The 27922-nt window shown below is 48.2% G+C and overlaps 1 protein-coding gene across 1 annotated transcript in view; it reads left to right on the top strand.

Moving 5' to 3' along the window:
• The window catches only part of LOC149357969 (luciferin 4-monooxygenase-like), a 65181-nt gene that overhangs the window by 26807 nt on the left and 10452 nt on the right, over nucleotides 1-27922 (top strand). The window contains exons 4-7 of the mRNA XM_089576690.1: nucleotides 6296-6498; nucleotides 8082-8253; nucleotides 21325-21496; nucleotides 26290-26390. Coding sequence (XP_089432816.1) covers nucleotides 6296-6498; nucleotides 8082-8253; nucleotides 21325-21496; nucleotides 26290-26390 — 648 coding nt within the window. The remainder of the gene's footprint in view (nucleotides 1-6295; nucleotides 6499-8081; nucleotides 8254-21324; nucleotides 21497-26289; nucleotides 26391-27922) is intronic.

Genomic DNA, 27922 nt, shown 5'->3' with positions numbered 1-27922 from the left:
GTTACGAGTGCACTTGACAGAAGAACAGAAAAAGCTGCTCAGTTCGCAGAATGAAAATAATAATCTCGAAACCAATATGACATGGTATAAAACTGGAATAAGGAGCCTATTCACTCACCTGCTTAATAGCATGCTTATTATAATGAACCTGATTTTCTTCTTTAATCAAGGGCACACGCCCAGCGACAACACAAAGAGCTCGCTCCTTGTCTTACACCAATTGTTTCCCATCCTACGAAGAATCGCTACGTGTTGTTTGCTTGTGTAGCTAACAGTGTAACAATTAAGGGGTGGTGAATAATCTGCATTTACGAGGAGCGTCGCGGGTGACGAAGGGGCCAGGTGGCTTCCTTCTTTTCCCACATGCGTGGTACCAGACGGCTTTCTCGGCTACGATGTGTTTCCTCTTTCCTTAAAAGCTTCTCTCAAGCGATATGGCCGGGGCTGCCCGAATAAATTCCGGAATTGCGGTCCAGCACAAAACTGCTTCTTCTGAGTAAAGACCCACCCTATTCTGTTCCATCTTACTATATCTGCCCACTTCACTGCCGAGAACAGCTGCGCATGGTGCTTGTGGCCAGGAGCTAGCATATACCATATATCATATCGTGCGCATATATATGCATATATAATTTCCAGGATTCATAGAAAGCAGGTGAGGATATTAATTTTTTCCGAATATTTTTTCCCATGACTTTTTTCCATGTAAGCGGCCTTCGATCGGAGGCCAGTGAAGAGCATCCATAATAGCGATGCGGTCAGTTATGAACACAACGAACCACCTCTTTATTAGCTCGTCAGACCATCAATGGTGCTGTGTACCAATTCCTAAGACAGCGAGAACAAATTTAAAAATTCAGGGGGGGGGGGGCACTTTGTTGACCTAAAGTGCGATGAGGAGAAAGCCTTTAGCGCAGTGTTGCTGCTTGTGTCACTGAATTGTGGTTAAGATGTTAATTAAGTACACAAGTGTTTGTGAATCATAAGTGCCGGAGACACTGGAGGGCGTTTGGGAGGCATCCGTCTCATTCGACGCCTTTCTGCAAGCATTCTCTCCAGCGTCCTAGACAAGGAGAACTACATATGCGTTGGCAGGAAGTAGCGGCGTTGGCAGGAAGTATATATATATATATATATATATATATATATATATAAGCCGCGGTGGCTCAGTGGCTATATATATATATATATATATATATATATATATATATATATATATAAGCCGCGGTGGCTCAGTGGCTATGGTGCTCGGCTGCTGACCCGAAAGACGCGGGTTCGATCCCGACCGCGGCGGCTGCATTTCTTTGGAGGAGAAATTCGAGGCCCGTGTACTGTGCGATGTCCGTGCACGTTAAAGAACCCCAGGTGGTCGAAATTTCCGGAGCCCTCCACTACGGCGTCTCTCATAGCCTTAGTCGCTTTGGGACGTTAAACCCCATAAAACAAACATATATATATATATATATATATATATATATATATATATCCTTTCTGTACAAACCCATTAAATAAATACCATGAAAGAAAAAAAAAGCACGCTCGGCTGCGGAACGGAAGGATGGTGGTTCGAATCCCATCATTCACAAAGATTTTTTTCTGGTCTGGCCAGAAAGAGCGTGACACTTCTGCTGACAACCTTCTGTCGACCACGATGAGGCATTAAAGGCTTTCGCCTTAACAACCTCTCTACGGCGTGGCAACTTCACTTCTTGGCGTCATGGCTGGCTGGGTGCACGGGCGTGCGGCGCTAATTTTTATTTCACAACCGTCGCCCTGTCTATCGTATAGAATAGGCACCTCAGCTTTTAATCTCTTAAGCTCTTCTACACATCTCTATCATTAATGTGAGAGCATTAACTCTCCGCAAGACATACGAGACCTAAAGACAAAGGCATATCGCATCCCCACGTGGCGGCACACTCGGCGGCCCCCCTGCGGGTTTATACCTCTCTCCCTTTCCCCCGATTAGTGATGCCCGAATCACACCTTACATATGCTTACATCTTACGTGCACATGCACCGAAACGTCCATGTACAATGAACCATCTCAGAGATCGAATTATTCTGGTTGAATTACCTAATCACCAATTAGCGTAGTTGTAATTAACTATGCGCGCCTCAGTACATGTCCTTAGGCCATCACAGCAAGTCAAAGGCCACAGCGCATTCAGCAGATCAATCTCTATCCCTTTCAAACCGACGAGCATTCGTGGCCATTGATTGAGTAGCGCGCACGTCTCGAAATCTAAGGGTCATGGGTTCGAATCTTATCTAATTCGACCCTATTTACCTTCTGCCCCAATTACCTTACTTTGCATATATAACCGACCTTAAAGGGCCACTGACCAGGGTCCGTACATTTTTGAAAAACAAGCCCACTGCATAAATGAGGCATCGAAGATAACCTCTGCAAAATACTAGAGCCATGCGCGCCCCGAAAAGCTGCGAAAATTCAAATCAAAGCCCGCTCGTTCTTTCCTTCAACAAAAACGGCCCGCCCCACTACTCTGAACCCCGTTGACGTCATGGGGGGTTACTTTCGCTAAAGGCACTCCATTGGTGCATCGTTCTGACTGACGGGAGAAGGTTGGGTCTGCACAACGCTTTCCGCAGCGCCTTCTGTTCTGGCTCATGCCTACAGACCCGCATGAAGGAAAAAAAAAACTGCGGAGGGAGCGTGCGGCGACAGCCTTGAATCCTAGTCATAAAAAGTAAAAAATAGTAAAACTGAGGGAGTTGGTTCGCCCCCCCCCCCCCCCCCCCGCCGTGATCACGTCACGAGACGCTCTGCGTGCGCGCTCCCTTCTCAGTTTTTTTTCTTCTATGCAAGCCCCCCAAAACAACGCTTTAATTACTAGTGCAGCAGAGCCTTCCCCTCGCTCGCCCACTTGAACCCTCCGCACAGACACCGCTTATCCTTCATGCATCTTGCGTACGCCTTGACTCCAATGAACGACATGGGCTTCGGAGCGGAGAAAAGACACAAACACACAGAACACAAACACACATGAAGAAAAGCAAACGGACGGTTGCCGGGCCGGCACTTCGCCGAGTGTTTCGAACAGAACCGACTTCCGTCCCTCCGCTCGTGAAGCGGTGGGGAGGCCTAAAAAAAATGAAAAGGTGGCTCGCTAACTGGGAATGACAAACAGATGTATGAAAGGATGCGCTCGCAAACAAGTCTAGGTGGTCGAGCCGATCACGCCTCTCGATCGTTCAGTGTGCGCGCCCGCAGCGCCCCCCCCCCCCTCGAACAGACCCAGCAGCAAAAACCAAGAAAAAAATTCTATTGAAGGCGGGGCCATGACGTAGCCCTGTGACGCACTCCACAGACACCACGCCTCTGGCTTACAACGGAGAAGGAAGGGGTGATTTTGCCTTGCCGAGCCTACTCGACGAGGAGCGGGAGAGAAAAATTTCGAGGAGGGAACGGAAGGAGAGGAGGCTCGCTCAAAGAGAGGTAGAGAGTGTTTGCTATTCGAGGGTGGGCAGGGGCCCTTTAAGACGTTTGCGACAAATCCGAGCATGCTAGCACCAATTTATGTCCTTCACCGTGACGGTTCCGCGCGTTGGCGGAGCAGCATATATAGAGGTTATGTCACCTAAGGCTTTACAATATTTTTGAAGATAAGCATCTTTGGTTAAAGAGTGTCATTTTCGGCAGAGCATTGTCAGCAGTGAAGTACATCGCAACACGGGGGAGACGTGCTAGATTGCAGGCTAATTAACTCATATTGAATAGTTCAGTTTTTAGCTATTACCGTTAGGCACCATAATTACTGAGAGGCATGTAGCCCACCGTAATCGATACCCATATCAATGATTAGAATTTCTAAAACGCGGTTACCCTCAGCGCTCTAGCCCAACAAATTTTGCCTACATCGCGACAAAATACATGCGTTTTTTAGAAGATTGCAGACAGAACAACCTGTCCAGTGCACGTAATTCGTCGAAATAGCAAAAATTGTTGGGCCACAGCACCGAGAGTAATCGAGTTTTTGTAAGTGTAAAAACTGATGTGGTTATTACTTACGATGGCCTATACGTCTCTTAATAATTAAAGAGCCTAACAGCACTAGTTAAAAGTTAACTATTCAATTTTGGTTAACCAGCCTACTAATTAGCATATCTTAGCTGCATTCTCATGCACTACACCGCTGATAATGCCATGCTGAAAACCTAACTAGAAAAACCTAGTTTTAAAAATTGTGTAAAATTTTAGCTGAAACACCCTGTATACGGTAAGCAAGAGCGTGATCGCACTGGGGTGTTTGAATTACCAGCGCGAGCTCATGTCCACGGTTGCAAAGCACCGAACCGGTCGGTTGCTCCTAAGTTTTCTGCCGCGCCAACGGTCAACGCCGACACCGTTTTTTGAAGCGAAAAGCTTCACTAGGCTCGTCAACACCGCGCTTCGGGTGGGCCACCAGTGGGCGCCGCCGAGGCGCGCCCTTTCCCTCCTCGCCACCCCCTCCGATCTCCTCTTCGCCACCGGTTACCCTTCGCCGCTGCCGCGCGGCCTCAGCCGCAGTCCCAAGAGAAGGTTCTTTCGCAAGGCGTTGCGATAACGCGTGAGCGGCGGCGGCGGCCATAAAAGAGGCACAGACATTCGCCATGGAAGGAAGAAGACCCAGAAGTGATAGCGAGGGAGTTGGCTCAAAATCTACACTGCTATCGTGGTGGTCCCGGTGCATTGTGCGCGAGCTGCGACAGCCATGACGTCAAACAAAGCATAAATGCAGCTTTTCGCTTGTATATCCAGGCTTAACCAGAGCTAAACCACTGCGAATTTTTTTTTTTGTTTTTTTGTGACACGGGGTCTTTAAAGCTAGCGCGTTAGAAACACGGACATAGTATGTGCACAAGTTAGTCCAAAAGTCATCTCCGAGGCAGACTGCGTCATCACTTTGCCATCACTAAAAACCCTCGGGGAACTTAGCATGCACAGTCGGCGGGCGAACACAGCCTGTCCGACAAAACGCGTTTCCCGTGTCTCAACTGCCTGTACGGCTCACTTCAGAATGACATGCTCTGACGAGCGGTCTTGGACACCTGCGAAGCTGTTGTAGGAACCGACTGGTTGAAGATAACCCATCCAGGAACGCCGCAAAAGACGATGTCCGCATCCAGCGGCGGGCCATCGAGTCGGGACAAAAGGGTGCAAGATGAACTACTCGTTGCTTTTGTGCTGTCAGATTTCACAGTTCAGCCACGGAGCCAAAAAAAAACACAAAACACATGTAGTTGCACAAACATGTGGTCCTCCGACCGTAACCGGGGCAACCCGACTGACGCGCACGACATTGCTACTGCATATTTTGACTTATAACGCGGTGGCTTAAAATTGACATTTTTTATACGTTATCCCAAACCATCCTGCTATATTTTAATTTGGAATACGAGCAACCGTAGGAATTACCTGAGGCTCATAACTGTGCAGAAAACTCAGCTTAAGATATTTATACTTCATACAATCAACACAAACAAAACTTACCACCTGGCCTATTCGTTACTAAATATTTCTTACCGGGAGCTAATTAAATTCAAACTTCCAAACTATTGCAGTACAGGTGCTTCCAAAAAATAACCTGCATTTCCGCATGTGAAGTCGTCAGGAGACGTGAGCAGCAACAAAAGCGCACTGCTTTGTTTCTGGTCCGTGGTTCTAGACCTCACTTGCGGCGATAAAAGTTATGTTTGGGTATTGTTATGCGTGCTACTGAAATCAGCCGATCATTCCTACACTTTTGATCAATTCACCAAGATCGCCAGTCGCGCATCCTGGAGACTTTTATTTTTCTGATCGTGCATATATATTTAGCTTTGCACTTGCTTAGCAGTTATACTGAATGTATGCGTATGTGTATAATTATGCAAACACATCTGATATTTTAATCTGCGCAAGAATCACCCCTGTGTTTCACTACACCTGCATTATACCACAAGCCTTGCTGTCGATTCATAACAATGCCTGCCGGAACTGCGTGAGCAAGGCATTTTCATACTCGAAGCATTTATCTTAGCTTTCGGTTTTTTCTGTTTCATTACAATAGATAGGCATTGTCAGAAAAAAGGATCTCAAATAAAGCAGTCATCGATTCAACGGCGACAGCTCCAAGATGGAGGACTGGCGGCCTTGAACTTCGCGTCCACCAGACGCCATTGAGTTCTAGAATCGCTTTAGCGTGGCGTCACAGTGATAAGGCCCTCTTAGGGCGAGTCCCGCCATTGCTCTTACACGTGAAGCTTCAAAAATTACTATCATCAGTGTGTGAATGTTGTGTAAATTTTCCAGGTTTTCATCGTTACGACCGGAACTTGTGACGAAGCGCACAGCCTGGCGGAGTTGAAGCGGTCTCCTCTGGAACAAATTGAAGCTCCTCTCAATCTGAGCGCAGACAGTGTCTTGGCGATATTGTACTCGAGTGGCTCTACGGGACTGCCGAAAGGCGTGCAGCTGACTCACCGCAATCTCATTTCCCAAGTAATCGCTCATGGGTGAGGAAAGACTCAAATATTTCCGTCCGTATCCTCGGGCTTGCTTGGTTCTACGACAAACAGCAACTGGGCTGCAATTACTATTCTATTGATTTAATACCTGTTCGCTTAGGATTTACTCGCCTGTTCCGCCTATCTGTGAAGTACTCAAAACATTTTGTCGAATTAGGGACAAAGTCTTAGCCTGAATAAAGTCATATGTTTTTACTATAATAACAGATCTACTATGGGAGAAAAATCCCTGTTCATTACAACAACTCAGTATGACTTATACCTCTATAAGTGTGGCCTCGAGCCACCGACTAATAGCAAAACTTTCGGCTTCGGTTGAAACCCACGCACCCTGGAGACTTTTCTCCACGATAGCGCCTGCTCCGTGAGTTACATTACCGAAAACTGCAAGAGGCCAGTGGTTGCGTGCATGCAGTTGGAGATACAGAACTTCACAGGTCGCCGAATGCAGAATTTTCAGCGATATTAATGGCAAAAAACGTGGCCTCAGTGCGCCAATAACAGACCCAGAAGATAGGGAAAATAGTAAGCGAGAAGGACTGCGGCAGCTCAAAAGAGTAGCGCTACCTTCGAAATGTATACGGACCTTACGATAAATGGCCTAGCGTTGCAATCCGTTAAGCGTATACGCGGAATTTTAGCTGTCAAGCATTGAGACAGGCAGAAAGATAACAGGTGCCTCTTAGGCAGCGCGTTAAGAGCCACAACCTGCTCTTCCCGCGGTATCTTTTCATATCTATAATTTGCCGGTCGCACGCCAGTCTGCTGCGCAATCGGACACCGGAGCAGCGGTTTCGATTTGTATACCGGCTAAGGCGTGCTCTTTTGATCCTTTGCACAGCTACTCCATCGAAGGGTAACGAGATGTCGCATTTCTGTGCGAAGTATAAAAGGACCACGAGGAACTATGCATACAACTGATCGTGTGATAAAATAAGATCAGCTCCATTGCACTGCCGCCCAAGAAATGCGAAGGATAGATTGACTGAAACAGCTGCGTTCCCTTCGCCTCTTCCTCCTCCTCAGTCGTCTTACGGGGAGGCACTACTGAACGAAGTGACTGAGGACTGCATTACGCAAGCGCAACAGCTGACGCACGCGACTCATATCCAGAAATTCTGGACAAGCACATTTTTTAACGGCAAACAATTTACGAGCTCAGTTCTCTCAGGTATAACAAGGTTTAGATAAAAAATCAATATATCCGCAGATCTTTCCTTGGAAGGCTTGCATTTTTTTTTTTGCGGGTAACGTTTTTGCTATCGCGAAAACAATCCCCCTTGATTTTCTATGGCAGCCTTAACTACTGCATACGAGTGATAGACAAACTTTAAAGAAATATTTTGCTACACATGGAGGAATGGACCATTACCACTAATATTTCTATAATACCTTACAATATTCCACAGTTGCCTCAATTAAAGTCGGTGCCCAAGAATCCTGGACTTGGCAGAAGACAGAACCAGCAGGACAGAGTCACGCTAGTATACGGACGGTGCGGCTGTGAGATGTTTCGCACATAAAAAAAAAGAACAGAGCTATCGACTAACCAGAGTTCTTCCCACCTGCAGATACCTCGACCCATCGGTGTTCGAAAGCAGCGACGTCTATATCACCTTGGCACCAATCATGCACATCAGTGGCTTCTGGATAATTTTTTGCTACTTGGGCCAAGGCTGCAAAGTGATTGCTGTTCACACTCCGGACTTCGATGTGGTTCTGCCCGCCATCGAAAGGCACAGGGTAAATACAGAGGGCGTATTCAGCCGCGTAAGACCCTTGAGGCGCTAAAGAAATTACTGCGCAGCAACTTCAAATACCTTTGCATCAATTACTCTAAAAACAGCGCCCTTTTCTCCTCCGTTGCATTTTTCCCGAGTTCGTGTGTCTTGAACCAGGATCCGTGACTTCGAGGTCTGTGCAGGACGGCTGGAGATGAAATCACAACGAAAATCTTTTTTTCGATAATTTCGAAGCGTTTTGCTGTTAAAGAAGATTTACGAATTTACCGCGCCGCATCATGGGGGCTGCCATCTTTGACCACGTGATCACGCCACCATTCACGCCTCCTGACCGCTCGGCGTCTCCCTCGTCGCGACCGCTGCTGCTGCTCTTGGTTGTTCGGTTCCCACAGCCAGTGTTTCGGCTGACTCGGTTCTAAAGGAGCGAGAAAACGATACTAGGGTATGACCACCCTATTGAAAAATCCGGTATCGCGGCAAACCGGATTTTACCGGAACATATCGGTTTCATACCGGTCCGGTATCACTCTCATACCGGCGAGACCCGTCCGGTTTGATGGCTATACCGGTTCATACCGGTCCGGTATCGATCCCAAACCGGACAGACCGCTCCGGTACGGAGCTCATACCGGACAGTCCATTCCCGGTTCGAAGCTCAAACTGGACAGACCAGTCCGGTACGGAGCTCAAACCGGACAGACTAGTCCGGTACGGAGCTCAAACCGGACATACCAGCCTGTATTCAGAGCGATATGTGCCGCGGTTTTGGTGCTTGGTCTGCAGATTGACTGTTGTACGCCAGCAGATATTTTTTAGGGGAAAGGTGGGGGCAGCGCGCGCATAAGTGCGATAATCAACACATACGCGGTTTTGTTGAAAGGGCTAGGAAAAGAAAAGGGCTAAGCGTGAGCTTCGCAGTGGCAAAACATGCAGTTTGTGCATGATTTGGTGATTTGAGGGCAACCGCCATATTGGCTTCCCGTGCAGCACCCTGACAAAGTCAAGGCGGCTGTGTGCGGGCACACGGCTAGTATATATCCGCCAGCAGCCTTCGTAAGTCCTGCGCAGATTACTCTGGATTTCACAGTGCAGAACTTCACGACTGGCTGATAAACATGGCGAGCCTCCGGTGACTGCGCCAGAGGCTCCAAAAGGTTTGTTACTGTCGCGTTCATTGCAGCAGCTGTTCGCTAGCGGCAGTCTGTAGCGACGCATCGATGAAGAAAGAAAATTCTTGGTTTTCGTGCAGGAATTCTTTGCACTTCTTCTTCGTCAAGTGATTGCCCATTGATAACGCAACTTGTCCAAGTGCCATCCCGAGCGGCCCCACCCTTCACTTTATCAGGAAGGCATACTAATCACAAATCGCCCAGAACATTTCTATCGACGAACAAGATATCAACGGAGCCGGCAGCTTGCGGTGTTCCCTTAAGGGCGACGCTTCGTGCTAGCTAGAAGATACAGCGCTCGAGAGAACAAAATAAAAACAAAAACCACCTGTAGAAACCTTACGCGAGTAACCCGTCTTTACGCAAATTTTTTAAAGCTTTTTTTTTCTCTCATCACCGCCTTCTCTGCTTTTCCTGGGTCCGTCACAACAAAAAAAACCTGCGCATTCCTGGTCTTTCTATCGGGCTTTGTTCCTTCCCCTTGGGCTCCTCTGTGTCTGTCAACCCACGACCGAACATTTTAAGCCGCCCTCCCGACCACGCTTCCCGCGACTTCCATGAAGTGGCGAGGAGGTTCCGATTCTACTTGTTCACTGTCCCCGGCCGCTTCGCGGTGACTTTTTGCAAAAGTGCCCCCCCCCCCCCCCCCCCGCCTTTCCTGCGTTTGTTTGGAACAGGTTTTTACTTCTCTCCTGCGGCTGGGTTGAGTGTCAAGCGATGAAGGTAGCTGGGAAAACACGCTGGCACTCGCTCGTTGGCGTTGAATTTGTGTTATACAATTTTTTGCGACTTTCTTCGTGTTGCCTTGATCAATCCATGATCAAAGATGACATCGCCTTCCATGCGTACGTCCAGTGCAAATATGGTGGAACCCTATCATCCTTGTCTCAGTGATGAATGACTTCGCTCCGAAAGACGTGAGTGGTGAACATTTGACCGGTGGAGGCCGGTGGTGAACATTTGACCGGTGGAAGGCGGATTTTATGACGGCGACTTCGTGCTGCTAGGACGTAAGTACGCATTTTAAATCACTCTGTTCTTTAAGTACTGCCTCCGTCTCGGTTATATGCTCGGCATCAACAGAAACGTTCTAACTGCTCAGTGTCTTTTTAACTAAAACTTTGTAGACTGCACAGCGTAGAGGGACGAAATAGCGCAAAATTTTCTTTCAGTTACATACCGAAATTGCTTGTCCTTCATGATAGCACGGCTAAAGTTAGTTTTATAGTTTGTATTATTTCTTTACAGAGGCACATGGTGTATACGTGCGAGAGCAATCATTGATAAGCGTCCTGAGGGGGAGCGGCTCAAGACCTTGAACAAACATCACGCATCGCATCAATGCTGCGGTATGTGCCGTAAATAATGGAGGATGACCACGCAAGCATCGCAATCGTCTGAGCAACCTGTTTACACACCAACAATGTTACGACGCAGATTTGCAATACATTATTGATTCAAATATGGAAGGCGGTAGGTGCATTCACGATACTGAGCATTGCCAATGCTCAGGGCCTGGCGTCTTGAGACGCCTGGTTTGTCTGTGGCTTGTCTGGGCCCACGGGGGCCCGCAATTCAGAGCCCCGTTTGTGCTACTGGGGTATGCATTTGTTATTGCATACAGGTCCACCTCGGGAATGGAATTTTTATTCCTTCGGCAACGTGCGCAGCAGTTATGGTGGCACCCAAAGATTCGCGTTTCTGTAAAGACGCAGCCTTTGGACGGCTCCACAACTCCTGGAAAGGGGCGTTACAGGGCAAGCTTGCCATCGGAACCTGAAGTCAGAAGCCTCCACAGTGGGCAGAAGGCCAATGACCCCTGAAAAGCTACAAGCCATTGGCCGTAAGTTGCATGTCACAGTGCTCAATGCATTATGTTGTGTGTCAGTGCGCATTTAAATGATAAGCTGGGGGCATTATGTACTACCAATCATATTTTCTTTTCTGCAGGTGCTTTTGACTACTTCATTGGCCAGCACCCTGCAGAGACCCCAGCGCCGGTAGATCGTCGCAAAGAGTTAAATTATTAGTGAGCTGGTTCAAGACATGCGGAAAAAATAAACATCTTTTGGAGTTTTTGATGCATTATAATATTCACCAAGCTACCAATACTTTGGTAAAAGGTGGGAGCAAATAACACAATGGCACATCGACTGCAATGCGAGTTGCTGATAATCGCAGATTACCAGTTTCTGAGGCTCTGTATATTTCAGCATTTGGCATGTACACTTATGGCCCCAGTTTTTGGGCAGATTTAGTCCAAGTGGGATATATTTGAAGCATTTTATTCTGCCTTTGTCCTGTGATACAGGGCCCTCCTGTATAATACGGGCCTAGCCTGTTTAATACAGGACTTTCCTGTATTCCGGTATGAATTTTAAACCGGAACCGCATACCGGGTTATTGTACAGGATTTGCGATACTGGAGTATCCTGTACAAAACAGGAGAGTCCTGTATTATACAGGACTGTCCTGTTTTATACAGGATATTCCAGTAATCCGGTATCGCAAATCCTGTACAATAACCCGGTATGCGGTTCCGGTTTAAAATTCATACCGGATTTTTCAGTAGGGCAGGGCTTCAAAGGACATGTGAGAACCCTAATTTGATCGCTTAAGGGGTGAAAACGTATTCAGGTTTTATGTCGCGGAGAGCGGCTCATCACTCCGCCTCTTCGAACCATCGAATTGAGTATATGCATGCAGACATCGCTCTGGAACGTGCACATGCACATCGTACGAATTTGTTTACAGCCTGCTAACCGCGCTTCTACAACGTAAATATTTTCCGCAGATCAGTTAAACACAGAAAGGCGACAAAAATAAATACTATGCGGTCCAATACTAACTACCATGCATCAAGTAGCCTTCATCAGCTGGCATGCTATTGTTTCGAAGGATTCCTCTATAAAAATCAAATACAGCGGGCATGGCAACAAATTTATGCTGCACTAGGTTCACAATTGCGTCAGCCTCACACAAAATTGTGGTGCGCTCCACTCTCGATATGCGGACATGAAAGTGCTCGGAATCTCGTTAATGGCAAGTAATGAGCTTCACTGTGAGCGCTGGCATGCGAAGTCACATTTAGTGACTGTGTCGCATGGACCGTGAGCAAGGGCACAGCACAGCAGCCGTGACGCGAATGCTTTATTCCGAATATTGTCCACCAAAACCGCACTTCCCGGAGTAAAGTTCAACATTCGCACTAAGACGGCATGGAATGCAGGGACTGACGGTAAGCGTTGTCTGCTCATAGGGCTGTGCACTGCGTAATCTACAGTAACAGTATGCAGGAGCGAAAGCCGTCCTTCTTTTCGGTTCCTGATTCGGCTTCGGGCGCTTCTGTTACTAATACCCACACACCTTAAATTATGGGCAATGCGTCTTGCTAATGCGGCTGGTTAAGTTGTCGCATTTTGTATTTTTAATGCTGTTTTTTTCTTCAACTTGTTATCACCAAATGATGCTGTGTGTTGTATTTTCGTTTCTTTGTGTATGATTGTCATTTTGTATGCCCCTCCTGCTTGGGCCACATAGGTCTGCAGTATTTTGAAATAAATAAATAAATACACACACAGGCGCAGACGGAACCGCCGGCAACGGGCAGCATGCTGTCATGGTTTCGGCGGCGGAATCGCTTGTTCACGGCGCTATGTGGTGCACTTACTCTCGCAGACTTTCCGAGATCGAAACCATTCTTTTATTTCTAGATTAGATATCCAGCGTTAGAGGACGTGTTTGTTGTGTTTGCCCTTTCGGAAAGGGTGCAGGGCAGACGAGAGCGAACAGGGGAAGTACGTCCTTGAGCAGTTCCGGGCCGTGGAGCTCGCAAACTTAAAGGGCAACTGACTACCCTCCGGTCGAAAGTGTAGTTATAGCCATCGCAATCAACTGCTTCGCCACGCTCCTCTCCTTCCGTTCCCTCCTCGAGATTTTTCTCTCTCACGCCTCGTCGAGTAGGCTCCGCAAGAGAAAAGCATCCTTCCTCCTCCGATGCTAGCGAGAGTCGTGGAGTCTGGTGGAGTGCGTCACATGTCTACGTCATGGCCCCACCTTGAAAAGAATTAATTTCTTGGTTTTTGCTACCCGGTCTATTTGAGGGGAGGGGGTGGAGGGAGAGCGGCGGGTCTCCCAAAGCCCTCTCTATTTTGCTCTTTAGGTCTCCTCGCGGTGTTTCGTCGCGTTTTCTTCTTTGCGCTTCCTCTCCTTAGTTGCTTGGGTCGTGGACGTAGTCGTCCGGAGCGAACTGTCTTCCGCAAACCACCACATTCTTTACCGTTGCGTCAGGAAGGCCGATGCGTTGGAGCCAGACACGACTCAACTCATAATCTCCTGGAAATCTGTGCCGGATCGTGGTTCGACTCCAGTCGCTGCGTGCGCATCCAACGACGAAACAGCGTCGTTGCATTTTCTCCGCACCCTAAACGATCGAGAGGCGCGATCGCCTCGGCCACCTAAACTTGTTAGTGAGCGCATCCTTTCATACATCTGTTTGTCAACCCCAGTTAGCGAGCCACCTTTTTCATTTTTTTTAGTCCTCCCCATCGTTTCACTACCGGAGGGGCGGGAGTCGGTTTTGTTCGAAACACACGGCGAAACGCAGACCCGGCAACTGCCCGTTTGCTTTTCTCCGTGTGTGTTTATGTGTTCTTTGTGTTTGTGTTTTTTCTCCGCTCCTAAGCTCATGCCGTTTAACGGAGTGAAGGCGTAGACAAGATGCACGAAGGGTACGCGGTGTGTGTGCGGAGCGGTCGAGTGTGCGAGCGAAAGGCTCTACTACACACGACACGGCATACGCACAAGTAACTAAAACCTTGTTTTGGGTGGCTTGCATGCAGGAAAAAAAACTGAGAAGGGGGCGCGCACGCAAATGGCTATCTCGTGGCGTGTGCATGGGGGGGGGGGGGGGGAATTACTCTCTCAGTTTTACTATTTTTTACTTTTTATGACTAGTGTTCCAGGCTGTCACCGGACGCTCCCTCCTCAGTTTTTTTTTTTTTTGCTTCATGCGGGTTTGTAGACATATGCCAAAACGGAAGGCGATGCGGAAAGCGTTGCGCAGACGACGCGACGCCCCGGCTACGCCCAGCCTTCGCCCGTCAGCCAAAACTACGCACCAATGGAATGCCTTTAGCGAAAGTGTCCCGTATGACGTCAAACGAGCCAGAGTAGAGGACGAGGACGTTTGCTTCTGGAAGAGAAGAACGATCGGGCTTTGATTTGAATTTTTACAGCTTTTCGGTGCGCGCATGGCTATAGTGGCCGAGGTTATCTTCGATGCCTCATCTATGCAATGGGGTTTTTTTTTTTCAAAAATGTCCGGACCCTAGGCAGTTGCCCTTTAACTCTCCGTCGCAATTTGTGTAATCCACAACACAGCATGTATTTCCCCTGCTTTTCTGCACCTTCGTAGAAAGAACACATATGGCAGCCACCCGAAATATTTATACGGCTGCTTCGCTGCGTTCACGCCGGTGACTTACGAGTAATAGCGCTGAGTTCTGAGCGCGCTTGTGGCGCCATCTGGTCTGAAACGAAAGAAATGCGTGCTGTGAACGGTCTTTAGGCCAGATGCTTTAGAACGAAATGTATCAGCAAAAAATTGCCATCATAGACATGATTTATTTTTTTCGTTGCGCTAAGCAGGATGAATAGTGCGCACTTACAGAGCAGATAGTTTTAGCATAGCGAAATGCACGTTCAACTGTGGTGATGCGCTTACGCGGCGACCCGACTGCGCATTCGCTGTGGCAGGTGTGTTCCTGCCCCTGAGTCTTCGGAGCCGCGTATGCGTACTTTTGCTTCTCGGAGCGTATCACGGGTCGCGAAGTACTGTCATGCTCTAATGTCACGCCCTCAAGACACAGGCCGCCACAGATGTCCAGTACGCCTTGAGGTTTAAAAACAACCTAATTGGGGTGAACTTGCAGCGTTTAGAAACCACTATACGAAACGATGACAATTCCTAGAAATCAGCTAGAGAATAATTTAACCAGAGAAATAGCAAAGCTATTAAAATTACTCGATGAAATGACTCAAAAAACGTTCAAAACAATCTTTAGTGCTCGGTATTTCGCGTTCATCTTCACGTCCATCCATGACCACATGGGCTTCCGTCAAACCCTTCAGTTCACTCAAAGCGGTACGCGGTTTCGCAACACGTGGTACGTTGTATATCACAGCGCAGTAAGGTTGTGCGTTTGAGACCACTGAAACTTGTATTGTTTTATAGTCATTTTTGCCGTTTCATTCTCTTTGGATGCAAAAAAACTAACAATTACGCTCGTTCTCTTTTTTATCATTGGTTCGTAGCGGGTATGGCCATGTATTCCGAGAAGTTTTGGTATGTGTGAAATCTCTTGCTTGTTGCTGATGTCAGGTATAAAGTGAAGTTCATACAAGTGTTTTTCTGGGTTATGGGGCTGTGCACGCCAGTTCTGAAAATGATCTTCAGACAATGCGAATCTGCGAACGGATGGGACGAATCAGCTCGTGAAGCTAAATCAACACGTTATGGTTTCTTTTACGACCATTCCACTCTTCTTTGTCGCACTGCACACCCTCTGGCGTCGAACCGTCTGGCCTAGAAAATTGCAAAGGAGGAGAAGGGGGTCACGCCGTTGAGAGCGTCAATGCCTACAAGCTTCCTGTGTCTTCTGCCTGCTACGCTATCAAGGCGATCCAGGCCGCTGAGAGAAAGGAGTGGGCTTCCGATGCCTGACTCGCGCAATCCAGCAACATCGTCATTTTCCTGACTAGTCACCTGAAAGGTCCGGTGTTTTTAATGACATCTTTTGCGGCCCAACCCGACTAACCGCGATTTTCTATAACAGCTAAGGCAGTGAAATGACAAGCCTCTGTGCCACTTCTAGCACTGTTCACTGAGCTGGGTCTTCGCCGCCTTCACTTTCCAGCCCAATGACTCGCGAAGCGTGTCGTTAACTAGCTCTGAGAAACAGACATCTTGTAGCGTTTACCATCACTTCCTAGTTTACAGGCAGGATGAGTTTGTCAGAGTGAGCTGATTTCTTAATCCCGTCCTCTATCATCACCCTGGGTACTAGCAACCGAATAAGTGCGAACCGGATTCAAACCACCGTGCACTTGTCGCGCAGGCTACGAAGGCTTTACGCTTTTAAGGCGGAAGCATTTAATGTCTCATCGTTGTAAGCAGGAGCTGTCGACAGAAATGTCACGCTTTTCAGTTGCTCGAAGCGGTCGTGACGTCACAGTGCGCGAATTTCAAACGGGGCCAATTGTACAATTCGGCTACTAACCATGCAACCAATTAAAGGGATCGTATAGTGATGCTCCAAGTAAGTTTGACTGAGTTTAGTTAATTGCTTACTTAACCAATTAGTCCAATTAACATTTCTAGTCAGACCAGATTAATAAATAAAACCGAGTAAGAAATTAGCCGAGCTTGAGAATCGAACCCCGGTCTTCGGAGTGCGAGTCGAGCACGCTACCACTCCGCCATGCCAGCTCGATGGTTTGGAATGAACAAAGGTGCGTCTAGTGAATACGGTGTCTTCGTTTACTCCTATCTTCCTTCCTTCTCGTTACGGCGAGGTTTAGGTGTCCACCGAGATATGAGAGACAGATACATTTCCTTTCTTCAAAAACCAATTTACCGACGAGCAAGGCGTATTTGTCGCGTTTCAGATCGGTCCAAATTGTCGTGACGTCACCACGTGCGAATTTTGACGGGTGTCCACCGAAATATGTGAGACAGTTACTGCGCAACTTCCTTTCCTCAAATACAATTTTCGACTGGTGTCTACTAAGATATGCGAGACAGTTAATGCGTAATTTCCTTTCCTCAAATACAATTTTCATTTTCTTCACTACGGCCCCTCTTTCTTCTTTCACTCACACTTTCTCCCTTCCTGTACCGTGCGGCTCAGGTATCCACCGAGACGACAGAGAATTACAGCCCCATTTCCTTTCCTTAAAAAGCGTTGCGTTCAAAGGGCAACGCATCGCGCCGAACGGGTGGTGGCGTTCCGTGGACTCCTTGGCAGCGCTACAACACGCTGTCGCGTTCCACTCCTAAAGGCGAAGCTTAAGTGTCATTAATTGGCAGTTAATTAATGCACCAACAAAATGTGAAGTGAACAATCGCGATGCAGAATGCAGCACTCAGGCTTTCGCCTCTCACCACTTTAGCTGCTAAAGTTCCTCGTAATTTTTTCTGTTGTCGGGGCCAAGGGAGTTCTTAGTGTGGTCACATGCCAGGCACTAATGGCTTTTAATAATAATGCTAAAGGGCTGTGAGTTATCTGGAGGCACAGCGGTGACAATCGAAAAGAGCTAATATTGCAATGTCTCTTTCCGCCCACTTTGCAGCGAAGTGCGCTCTGTTGGCTTAGCAGCTTCCATGCGTAGCCCACAAACGCTGTTGAATGCTTGCTGCATTTTTCTGCTGATTCGTGACACATCTTGGAAAGCAGACGTCACAATCTTAGGCTGGTCAGTCATGTAACTTTGCTCCCACGGAACAACCTACACTGACGGACGCACGAAGCATCATTCTCAAGTCTGCTGCTGGCAGACTGACCCTACATCACAGTCGCTACTCTAGCGGAACTATCAGAAAAAGACATTTGTTTTCGAGGTGCAGCATTTTATGCTTGTTCGCATAGCGAGGTCAAGCAAGCGCTGCATCCGTGGCGGAAGCGATGGCCCTCGTCTAAGCGCCGTCTATGGAACAGTAGTTCGGCCTTCCGGATGTAAAGCCCATTTGAAAATCAGTTTTTTCTGCTTCGATAAATATCCCAAACTCTAATTTACTTAGCCAAAATATTGCAAATTCTCTCGAAAAAAAGTTAATTACTCTTAAGTGAAGAAATGGAATTTAATAACGGCTTGTATGAATTTCCCGTGATGCCTTTCGGTCTTTGTAATGCACCTGCGACTTTCGAAAGCATGATGGGTACCATTCTGCGTGGACTGAAGTGGAAGATGTGTCTCTGCTACTTCGACGACATTTCCGTCTTTTTCCTCTACTTTGACAACAATCTCCCCACCTTAGGCACGCTTTGACCTGCCGTCTGGCACCGGCCCCCAGCTCAACTTAAACAAAAAAAGTGGTTTGCTCCACGTCAACTGGCTGTTTTGGGCCACGTTGTCTCCAAGGAAGGCGTTTGTCTTGTCCTAGCAAACTTCGTGCTCTGGCTGCCTTTGGCAAACCTACCTCCATCAAAGATCTACGGAGGTTCCTTGGTCCGTGCTTGAATTTTCGCCTGTTTATTCGCAATTTTGCTTCAATTGCTCCGCCATTAAAACAACTTCTATCTGGAATTTCTGATTTATTACTATGGTCTCCAGCGTGCGCACACGCTTACAACACCTTGCGCCGCCTCCTAACCGCGCCGCCCATACTACGCCATTTCGATTCGACCGCTCCTACCGAGGTCCACACAGACGCCAGTGGTATTGGCCTCGGCGCTGTACTCGCCCAGCGCATATCTGGCTTCGATGACTATACGTCGTTGCCTATGCCAGTCGCATACTCACCAAGGCTGAATCCAATTACTGTATAACTGAAAAAGAGCGTTTGGCCATTGCCTGGATCCTTGCTAAATTCTGCTCTTAACTCTAAGGCCACTCTTTTGCCGTTGTTGCTGAAAACCAGGCGCTTTGTTGACTGTCCTCCTTAAAAGACCCATCTGGCCGTCTTGCCAGGTTGGCTTTTCGTCTGCAGGAATATGATATTCACGTTGTCTATGGGTCCGGCCGTAAGCATCAAGATGCTGATGCCCTGTCCCGCTGCCCGCTTCCCTCCGACATTGCCAGCCTCTTGACCTCTGACGCCTCACCGCCGTCGCTTCCCTCCAGGGACATGCCCTCCGCAAAACGTAGCGACCCCTGGATCACCTCTCTTCTAAACTTTTTCTCCAACCCGATGGCTGCTTCTCCGTCACGTGTGCTCCATCGCCATGGATCCCACTTCGCGATCCGTGATCATCTCCTCTATCGCCGTAACCACATCGCAGATGGCTGCAAGTGCTTGCTCGTTACACCTCGCCACTTGCGCACGCAAATATGCGCCTATTTCCACACTGACCCACAATGCGGTCTCGGGGGAGTTTTCAAGATTTGCGCCTGAATCCCGCTGCGCTACTACTGGCGCCGCACGGTCTTAGTCCTCAAATACGCCAGCTCATGCCTCGGCTGTTAGCGTCGCAAGACATGTCCTCATCGTTCTGCTGGGGAGTTGCAGCCGCTCCCTTGCTCACCACGTACTTTCAAACGCATCAGCACTGTTTTCTGCGGCCCGCTTCCGTACACTGCGGCCGGCAGTCGATGGGCTAACGTTCCGATTGGCCGTCTGAAGCGGTATGCCGAAACCGCCGCCCTTCCGACTGCCACAGCGACAAACGTCGCGTCGTTCCTTTTGCAGCGCTTCGTCCTTCCTCATGGTGCACCTCGTGAACTGCTAAGTCACCGCGGCCGCGTATTCTTGCCCGAAGTTGTCGAAGCCCTGCTCACCCAATGCAACATCATTCATCGAAAAACCTACGCTTATCATCCATAGACTAACGGCCTCACCGAATGATTTAACCCCACCCTCGGGGACATGCTCTCTACGTACGACGCTTCTAACCACTCCATTTGTGATCTCGTTCTTCCATATGTGACTTACACATACAAAACCGCCACGCAGCCCACTACCGCTTTCTCTCTTTTCTTTCTTCTTTACGGCCGTCATCCGTCTACTACAATAGATATTATTCTCCCTTACCAACCTGACGTCTCCGAATATTCCCCAGTTTCTGAAGCCGCAACATGGCGATGAATGTCGCCAGATCGCCCGCTCACTCACGACTGATACCCAGTATGACGAGAAATCCCGCCACGAATACGCTCAACCCGCCCCGCACTTCTCTCCCGGCACCCTCGTGTGGTTCTGGATACCATGAAGTACTTCTAGACTATCCTCAAAATTTCTCGCCAAGTATCATCGCCCGGCCCCTGCCGTGTCCTGGAGCGCACGTCTACTGTTAATTACGTCGTTGAACCCATCACGCCGTCTCCCGACCCCTGCCGCCGCGGCCACGAGGCATTTCATGCCAAGTGCCTCAAGCCTTTTTGCAACCTCGCCATCTTACCGTCGCCGTAAGTCGCTAGGATGGCTCCTCTTCTCCCCGGGCGCGATTGGTCAAAAGAAGATTCACATTCGTGACAAAATACGAAGATGAACGACGCTTCAGCTGCATTCCCATTCCCGCGTGTGTCTGTGCTCGATCTAGCTGACCTCGGACTATTTTAGCCTCTGCTCCCTTCGTCCAAGCCCCTTTTAAAAAAACCATCTTAAAAAACAAATCATCGATTTTCGAACTACCGACGCAGCCATCGTCTGTTGGTAATTAGTTTCTTTTTTATTTGGCATTTCTCTCAATAACCGCGTGGCACAAGACACCCATCGTTGGCGTCGAGTGTGCTGCGTGGCTGGGCTTCCAATTATGTGATAGGGAAATACGAATAATGTTCGGTCGCGGCTCGCTGTAATTCCATGGCACGGAAATTTGTGATATGGCAAGGATTGCATACTTACGGAATCATAATGTAAATTCACGTCATGGGCTTGCGTTGGTTGCGTAGCTTTCTTTTCAGCAGTGCCGCTAAACGTATAAGCAATCACATGGTAACTATACCGCTTATAGCGCTTTCTAAGCACCAGCGTAATGGAGCACTAGAAATGAGTAACCTTGCCCAGACAGCCAAAATTCTCTCCCTCAATTTGTCGAACGTATCTCATGACCCCGTTGCTTTGATGTTTTACATGGCGCAGACCTAGAGCGCTGGCGTTATTGCGTGAACCTACCCCAGAGGTAACCATATTCCTCAGCTCTCTGACGCAGTATTGTGGGCATCTATCTTTTGTTACCCAACAGCCAACAATGGTGGGCCTGTTTCCTATGTTAATGCGCAAACTGGATCAGCATCCGCTTCTTGGTAAAGTGGACACAAGCAGCGTTAAAAAACTGATCGTCGGCGGCACCACGGTGAGTTCTTCCCTGCTACAAAGCATCGCCAGGAAGCTCGGCCTGAAGGGTGTCACGCAAGGTAAGCACTAGGATGACAAGCCATGGGTTAGTTGAGTGAAGTTCATGGCTTTGTGTACTTCTCATTCTTCGTCTTCTGCCCTTATTCGTGTTGTGTTTTTTTGCCGCAGTGTGAGCGGGCACATTTTGTGAGTAGCGCAGTGAACAGCTCCATGAAAATGAGATGTCAGTACTGCTGAAGAGTAAGTCCTGAACGCGGCACCTTTTTCATGAATAAAACACAGAAGGTAGATGGTGTTTAGGACGGAAGGTTAGGACGGGGTTATAATATAGGCGGAGTAAAAAGGTGGGTCACATAATATGATCCAACGATTTAAAAGAAGTAGCTCAAAGGAGCTGGGCGAAACCAACTACACATTGTTTCTCATCGTGTGGCGCTCCTCAGAGTGTTTTTAATTTCGCTTAATTAGTTAATTTGTTTATATTAATTATGCAAAATTTTGTTATTCACTTTAGGGTGACGTGCATCTCCTTAAATTGTAGAGGGGGTTAGGAAAGAACCTATCCAGTTTTCTGCTCCTACGTGGTCCGTTTTCCGGCATTTAAAGAAGGCTCGCTTAATATAAAAAGGCCACGTAACTGAGCTCATGAGCTACCATATTCCAGCGCTCCCAACCGCATTTTGATCGAACGAAACGAGCGCGCTGACCGTGCTCAAGTGAGCGGCCGCCGTGTAGTTCGACACACTACAGAATTATGGAACTTAAAAAAGAGGCTATATCTTTAAATACGCGACAGCACTGCTTTTCCTTCCTTTTTTGTTTTGGCTCAGTAGAAGCTCCGTCCGAATTTGTTGCCGACGGCCTGCTTATTACTTATCTCTGATCACGGCGTGCGCTTTCCATGTTCGCGAAGAATATGATGACGTACTTTCAAGACTATGCTGAGAGTGGCGTCGGCCGCTCACTTCGAGGCGGCGAGCACGCACGCTTTGTTCACTCAGGACGGGCTTGGCAGCGCTGCAATATGATTGCGCAAAAGCGCAATCACGTGCTTTTGGAGCGAAAAGCTCAACTTCTCGCATGCAATGCTGAAGATTACATCAGGCCTGGTTTTTACTTCTAACTGGAGGCTCGCCGGAAGTGTGGCTGTGACGTCATACCGAGTGACTTGTCGAAGCTGTTACCGCTCGTTCCGCCGCTGCGCCGACCGCCGCTCCGACCGCTCGCTCTCGCAGTTGTGTCACGTGAGTAACCACGTGATTCGCTTTTGCTGAATAAAGGCCTGCAGTCGCCGCCTAGACGCCGCGGGGGATTATCTGTTCTTAAAATCGGCGTCTTGACTTAGGCGGACGCGGTTTTGCGAAGCGTGTCTGTCCTTTCAGTCTTTCCTCTCGCCTCTCCTTCAACTCTCATGTGTCTGCACGTGGCAGCGATTGTGGCTCAGCTCCAGTCACTGAGCAGGTCCCTGAAATTTCTTCTCCATTCTTCCTTCAATCACAAAACAACAGACGCTGCAGAGACATGGAGCCGGAACCGCCACCGGGACGAGTTCTTCGACTGAGCATTAGAGATGCCGGGCTGCTTCTAGCGATCCCTGCGACAGAGTGCGTCACGAAGCCGCGTTCGCTAGAGATGAGTCGCGATAGCGGGCTCGTCTAGTTGATGAAGGCGATGAGGAATGGGAGGTACAGTCCCCGTCAAAAGTATACAGCCCAAGAGTTTTACTTCTAAACTGTTTAGCACGGCTCCCGAGCACATCTAGCAGTCCAAAGATTGGCAGGATTGAGGACTCGAACTCATTTATGGTTCGAGAGATTACGCTCTCTTAGGATGCATAACACGGCACGGTGCAGGCCCCGTAAGCAAACCCCTTGGGCTGTATACTTTTGGCGGGGGCTGTACGTCTGGAGAAGCAGCGGCACAGGCAACGAGAGTATCTCAAGCTAGCCAGCGTCTTCGCGTCGACATCGGCCGTTGGTTCGGTCGCCTTTCGCTCCGTACAACCTGGCTAAGCCGAGTTAAGCCACAGATACTTTTTTTTCCACATTTCGCGGGCTTTCATTAAATCCTGGAAAAAGGGACCACATAGAAGATGCGTTGATACAAAAAACTGGATGAGTCGTTTCATAACCCCCTCTACAACTTAACGAAATGCACGTGACTCTAAAGTTCATATTAAAATTTTTGCATAAGTAACCTAAGCTAATTAATTAATTAAGCGAAATTTTTAAAATACTCTGAGGAGCGCCACATGACGGGGAACAATATGCATTTGGTTTCACGCAGCTCCGGTGCGCCACTTTTTTTTAAATCCTCAGTTTGTGTTACGTTACATACCATTTATATTCCGTTTGCAGCTCGTGCTTTCGTGCTCAAACAGAACAATGCCTTAATGATGACTTCACAGAGCGTTTGTACCGCATACTTTTAGAAAAAAAAAAGTTCCCTTTGACTCGCGAATGAACGCGTTCCCGCGTCTGTTATCCTCTGTGAGTTTTTATAAGAAAAAACTATTCACAAGTCTGCTTCAGTTCTCGAGATGAGGTGAAGTGAACTGAAGCTTGAAAGACATACTTCAACGTCTGTTCAGAATAAATGTGACCGCAGGCCGGAAAGCAATGTGAATGGGCTGTGCGACGGCACGAAAGACAAGCGCAATGAACCGAGTGCATAAAAATCCTGGGATGCACTTTGCTCTTACCGCTGTTACTTAAGGGCGATGAGGCGGAAGCCATTTCCACCTCTGTTGCTGCCCCTATTACAGTGGTGATGACATCACCGGTGACGTCACGCGCATGCGCCGGCAGCTGCCAGGGTGAAGTCGGAGTGACGGTTGGCGCTCCCTATATAGACTGTTGTGATGACGTCATAGGTGACGTCACGCGCAGTACATTTTCGCTTACGACACACTACGCCATTTGATGAAGTCATCAGTTTTTGCTAATTACTGTTATTACTTCTCTATTTGTAATAGATTTAATTAATTTCGTGTTACGACACTCTACGCAATGTCGATGACGTCAGAAGTTTTTATTAAATATTGTGGCAAGAGCTACACTAGCCGTATTCTCGCCGTTTCGCTTTGGCTAGTGGCCACACCACGAGCAGAGCCGTTGCGTACCAACCGCCGTAGCTGGCAGCGCCTCTCGCCGCGCCATCTGGCGTGACGTCCGAGAAGGAGCCGGTGAAACCGCGTTGCAACAACAGAGGAGGAACCGGCATTGTATCGTATGTATATAAGGGGCGGCTCGGTGGGATTCGTCGGCAGATAAAGAAAGTGAGTTGGAGAAACTAAAAAAGTCAGGCTGGACACACCACTCATGCTTTAAGCTACGTGGCGTAGTGACAAATGTGCGCTTCATGTGCATTGGCATTGACAACGTTGTGGCAGAAACGCAGCACTGAATCCATAGGCCGTCGGCGTTCACTGTGTTCATTGCCGTTGACGTTGACGATGTTTTACACTACGATGATTTTAAGGAAAGGAAGTGCACATAACCGGCTTCTTGGGTCAGTGGACGCCTGAATCGCGTTTATGTGTATGTGGGGTGATGAGAGAGATCTAGATGTCGGCTGCATGCGTTAGCGCTGACAATGTTGAGGCCGACACGCGGCACTGCTGCAATAGGCCGCAGAGTTCATTTTGTGAGCAAACTCTCGCGATCAACCATTTACTGCCACCTGCCAGGGTAGCAGGGTGGGTGCGTTGCTATCCAGTGTCCAGAACGCACTCAATGTTACAGACGCCAAGCCGCTTATAGTTGCCAGATACGCCATAGCTTTCGCTCTCTAACCAGGTTCAGCTGATTCAGCTAACCAGGTTGATTAATTTTAATTACTTAATTACTAGTTAATTTGTGTTACAACATACACGCTACGTTAATGACGTCATCACTTTTAATGGACAGCTAAGGTGTGACAATTAATTTCGTGTTACGACATACCACGCCATATTCATGACGACATCAATTTGACAGCTAGTGTGGGACAACTACGGACGCACACACCGGCAGGTCATGAGCCTATAAAGGCTTCCGCCTTAAAAGGTTTGTACACTGACAATGTTCGGTGTCCATGCATGGTAACAAAACCCGAAGTAGCACGCATATATTCCTGCAAGGGGGTAGTCCAGGCGTAGCATGGACTACACCGCACATTTTTGCAGCTTGAGCTGTGTCCCTTCCGATTCACGAGGAGTCTGCAACTAAAAATTTCGGGCAGCCCACAGAAGCAAGTCCGGTGCGAAAGGGAAAGAGCGGCAGCCTCTCAATAGCACGTGAGGCCCGCGAGGCAAGTTGATTCTTGCTTCCGCTACGCCAGTGGTACACCTGTCTAGGGTCGTTCCGGGCTGTGAAGCCGGCCGGAAAGCGGGGAAGTGCCACCTGCGCAGAAACGGCGCAGTTATTGGCGGTGTTTTTTTTTTTTTCAACTGAAAATTACGATAGAGGGGCGGCAGTCGGTCCCACAGGTGGCTCTGAATTCACCGACCGAGACCGTAGCCCGGGCCGCCTGGACAGCCGTGCCGCTCTGCGGGCTGCTGCGGCTTTGCGGAGTGCACTCTGTCGTCGCTGTGAGTTCTTTTCCCTGAGGTCGGCATGCGGGAAGAAGAGAAGAGACGCCGTCTGCGTTCTCAGCCTACCTGCGGGCAATCATGAGGCGGCAGTTCTGCAGCCTTCGATGACTCCGACCCGTCGGACCGCTAATTCCAATCAGCTCTTTCTGATTAATGCGCTAAGCAGCTAAGCTTTGCTTTACTAATTTCTCTCTCTCTCTCTCTCTCTCTGTTTTGTTTCCCCAAAAGTGGTGCTCTTTTTTTTTCTGTAGACTTACATTAATAGGTCCCTTATTGCAGCGTTTGGTATGACGGAGCTGGCGGGCTGCATCACCTTCTCGACTCCACTAGAGGGCGACTTCAGAAGCGTTGGCAGGCCTGCGCCCTTCCTGGAACTGAAAGTGAGCGATGAATTTCAATTAACATGATATATTTTAGAAACAACCGGTGAATCTGAATGCAGATCACACGCGTAAATATCTTAGACGGCAAATAATTTAGCACAAATTCGAAAACAACATGCGTACATGGCTCGACCAACTACTCTACTGAGCCGGCTGTCTGGCCTTTACTTTCCAGTATCTTTGCGTAAAGCGTAGTCTAACCTTGAAATGTTGTGCAGCGCCAAACCCGAGCATAGCGCCGGTCTTGGTGCTCCCCGTTATATCGCAACCGTACTATAATTGGGAAATAAGTGTGCATACAAGAACCCTCTTGTACTACCTACGGCATGAACAATGCAAGAACAGAGACCCTCGATCTGTTGCGGATCTGGTGAGCTCTGATGGTTATGCTACACGCAACAAAATGTGTTCGTAAGTTGGATTGAAGACTGCTTCTGCGTAGATCATTTGGCAGAGCACTGTGGAAGTCATGAATTCGGACCCTGCGCGTGGCATGCAGTCGGCTTCTCTTCTGTTCTCTAGAACTCAGTCGGTAGTGCCACTGCTTGCTACGTCGAAGAAGCGTGTTCAATTCTTACCGCATGACGCCACGCCCTCCCTGTTCATTTGTGTACATCCCTTTTTCCATGTGGTAATGATTTCCGCGACTTGCTATTATCTTGGGGAAGCAAGCGCATTTATTGCATTCACGAGAGGTCAAGAGCGCAATTCTGTGATACAGGGCCGAGCTTCAGAACCTTAAGCCGAAGCAGGTGGCGGTAAGCCGATTAGATAGATAGTTGGCTGCTCCAACAAATCATGGCAGCAGCTTCTCTCACATCGAGATGCAGTTAGGTTAAAAACAAACATTTTTATAGCCGTTGGCAAAAATATACAGTCCACGGGGTTCGCTTCTAAGCCCTGGGAGGATTAAAGACAAGAGTTCCTTCCGCATTCAATAGTCTAGCCAGGGTAGCTGAGGCTGCCCAACGAGCCTCGCTGCATGCTCAGAAGCTAATTCCTTGGGGGCTGCAGACAAAGGCTGCATATGAAGTTCACTTCAACACCACAAACACATACTGACTTGCTTAGGGTAATAAACAAAATCAAATTCCCAGTTGTAATAAAACACAATGAATACAAGAGCTGAATTAGGAACTGTACATATAAAGTATTAGAGAAAGCAGCAGAACAAACAAGAGAAAAGACGAAAATGGCAAACCTAAAGCCGAAAGAAACGAGCTCTACAACACGATCACACTCAAGTCAAAACATTTCGAGTGCCTTTCTGCGACATACAATTAATATCAGCGTTCTTGAGTTGAAAAATATTTGGCATTGATGGAAACTTGTACGGACTGGGGAAGCAATTGTTCCGGGGTGTAGGATGTGGCCAGTACTGGCGATTGCGAGTAGTATAAAGAAATTGATCAGCAAAGAACGAATTGTTTCCTTTTGTGGGAGTACGATATGAGTCATCTAGACAATATTTTTCTTTTATTGAAGGAAGTTCATTTCCACACATACAGCAAATGGGCCTCGGGTGAAAA

Source organism: Amblyomma mixtum, chromosome 3, assembly GCF_055824585.1.
Source record: "Amblyomma mixtum isolate Tamu chromosome 3, ASM5582458v1, whole genome shotgun sequence".
Taxonomy (NCBI): domain Eukaryota; kingdom Metazoa; phylum Arthropoda; class Arachnida; order Ixodida; family Ixodidae; genus Amblyomma; species Amblyomma mixtum.
Note: the sequence above shows the minus strand (reverse complement) of the source record. Positions and strands in the feature narration are given on the sequence as shown.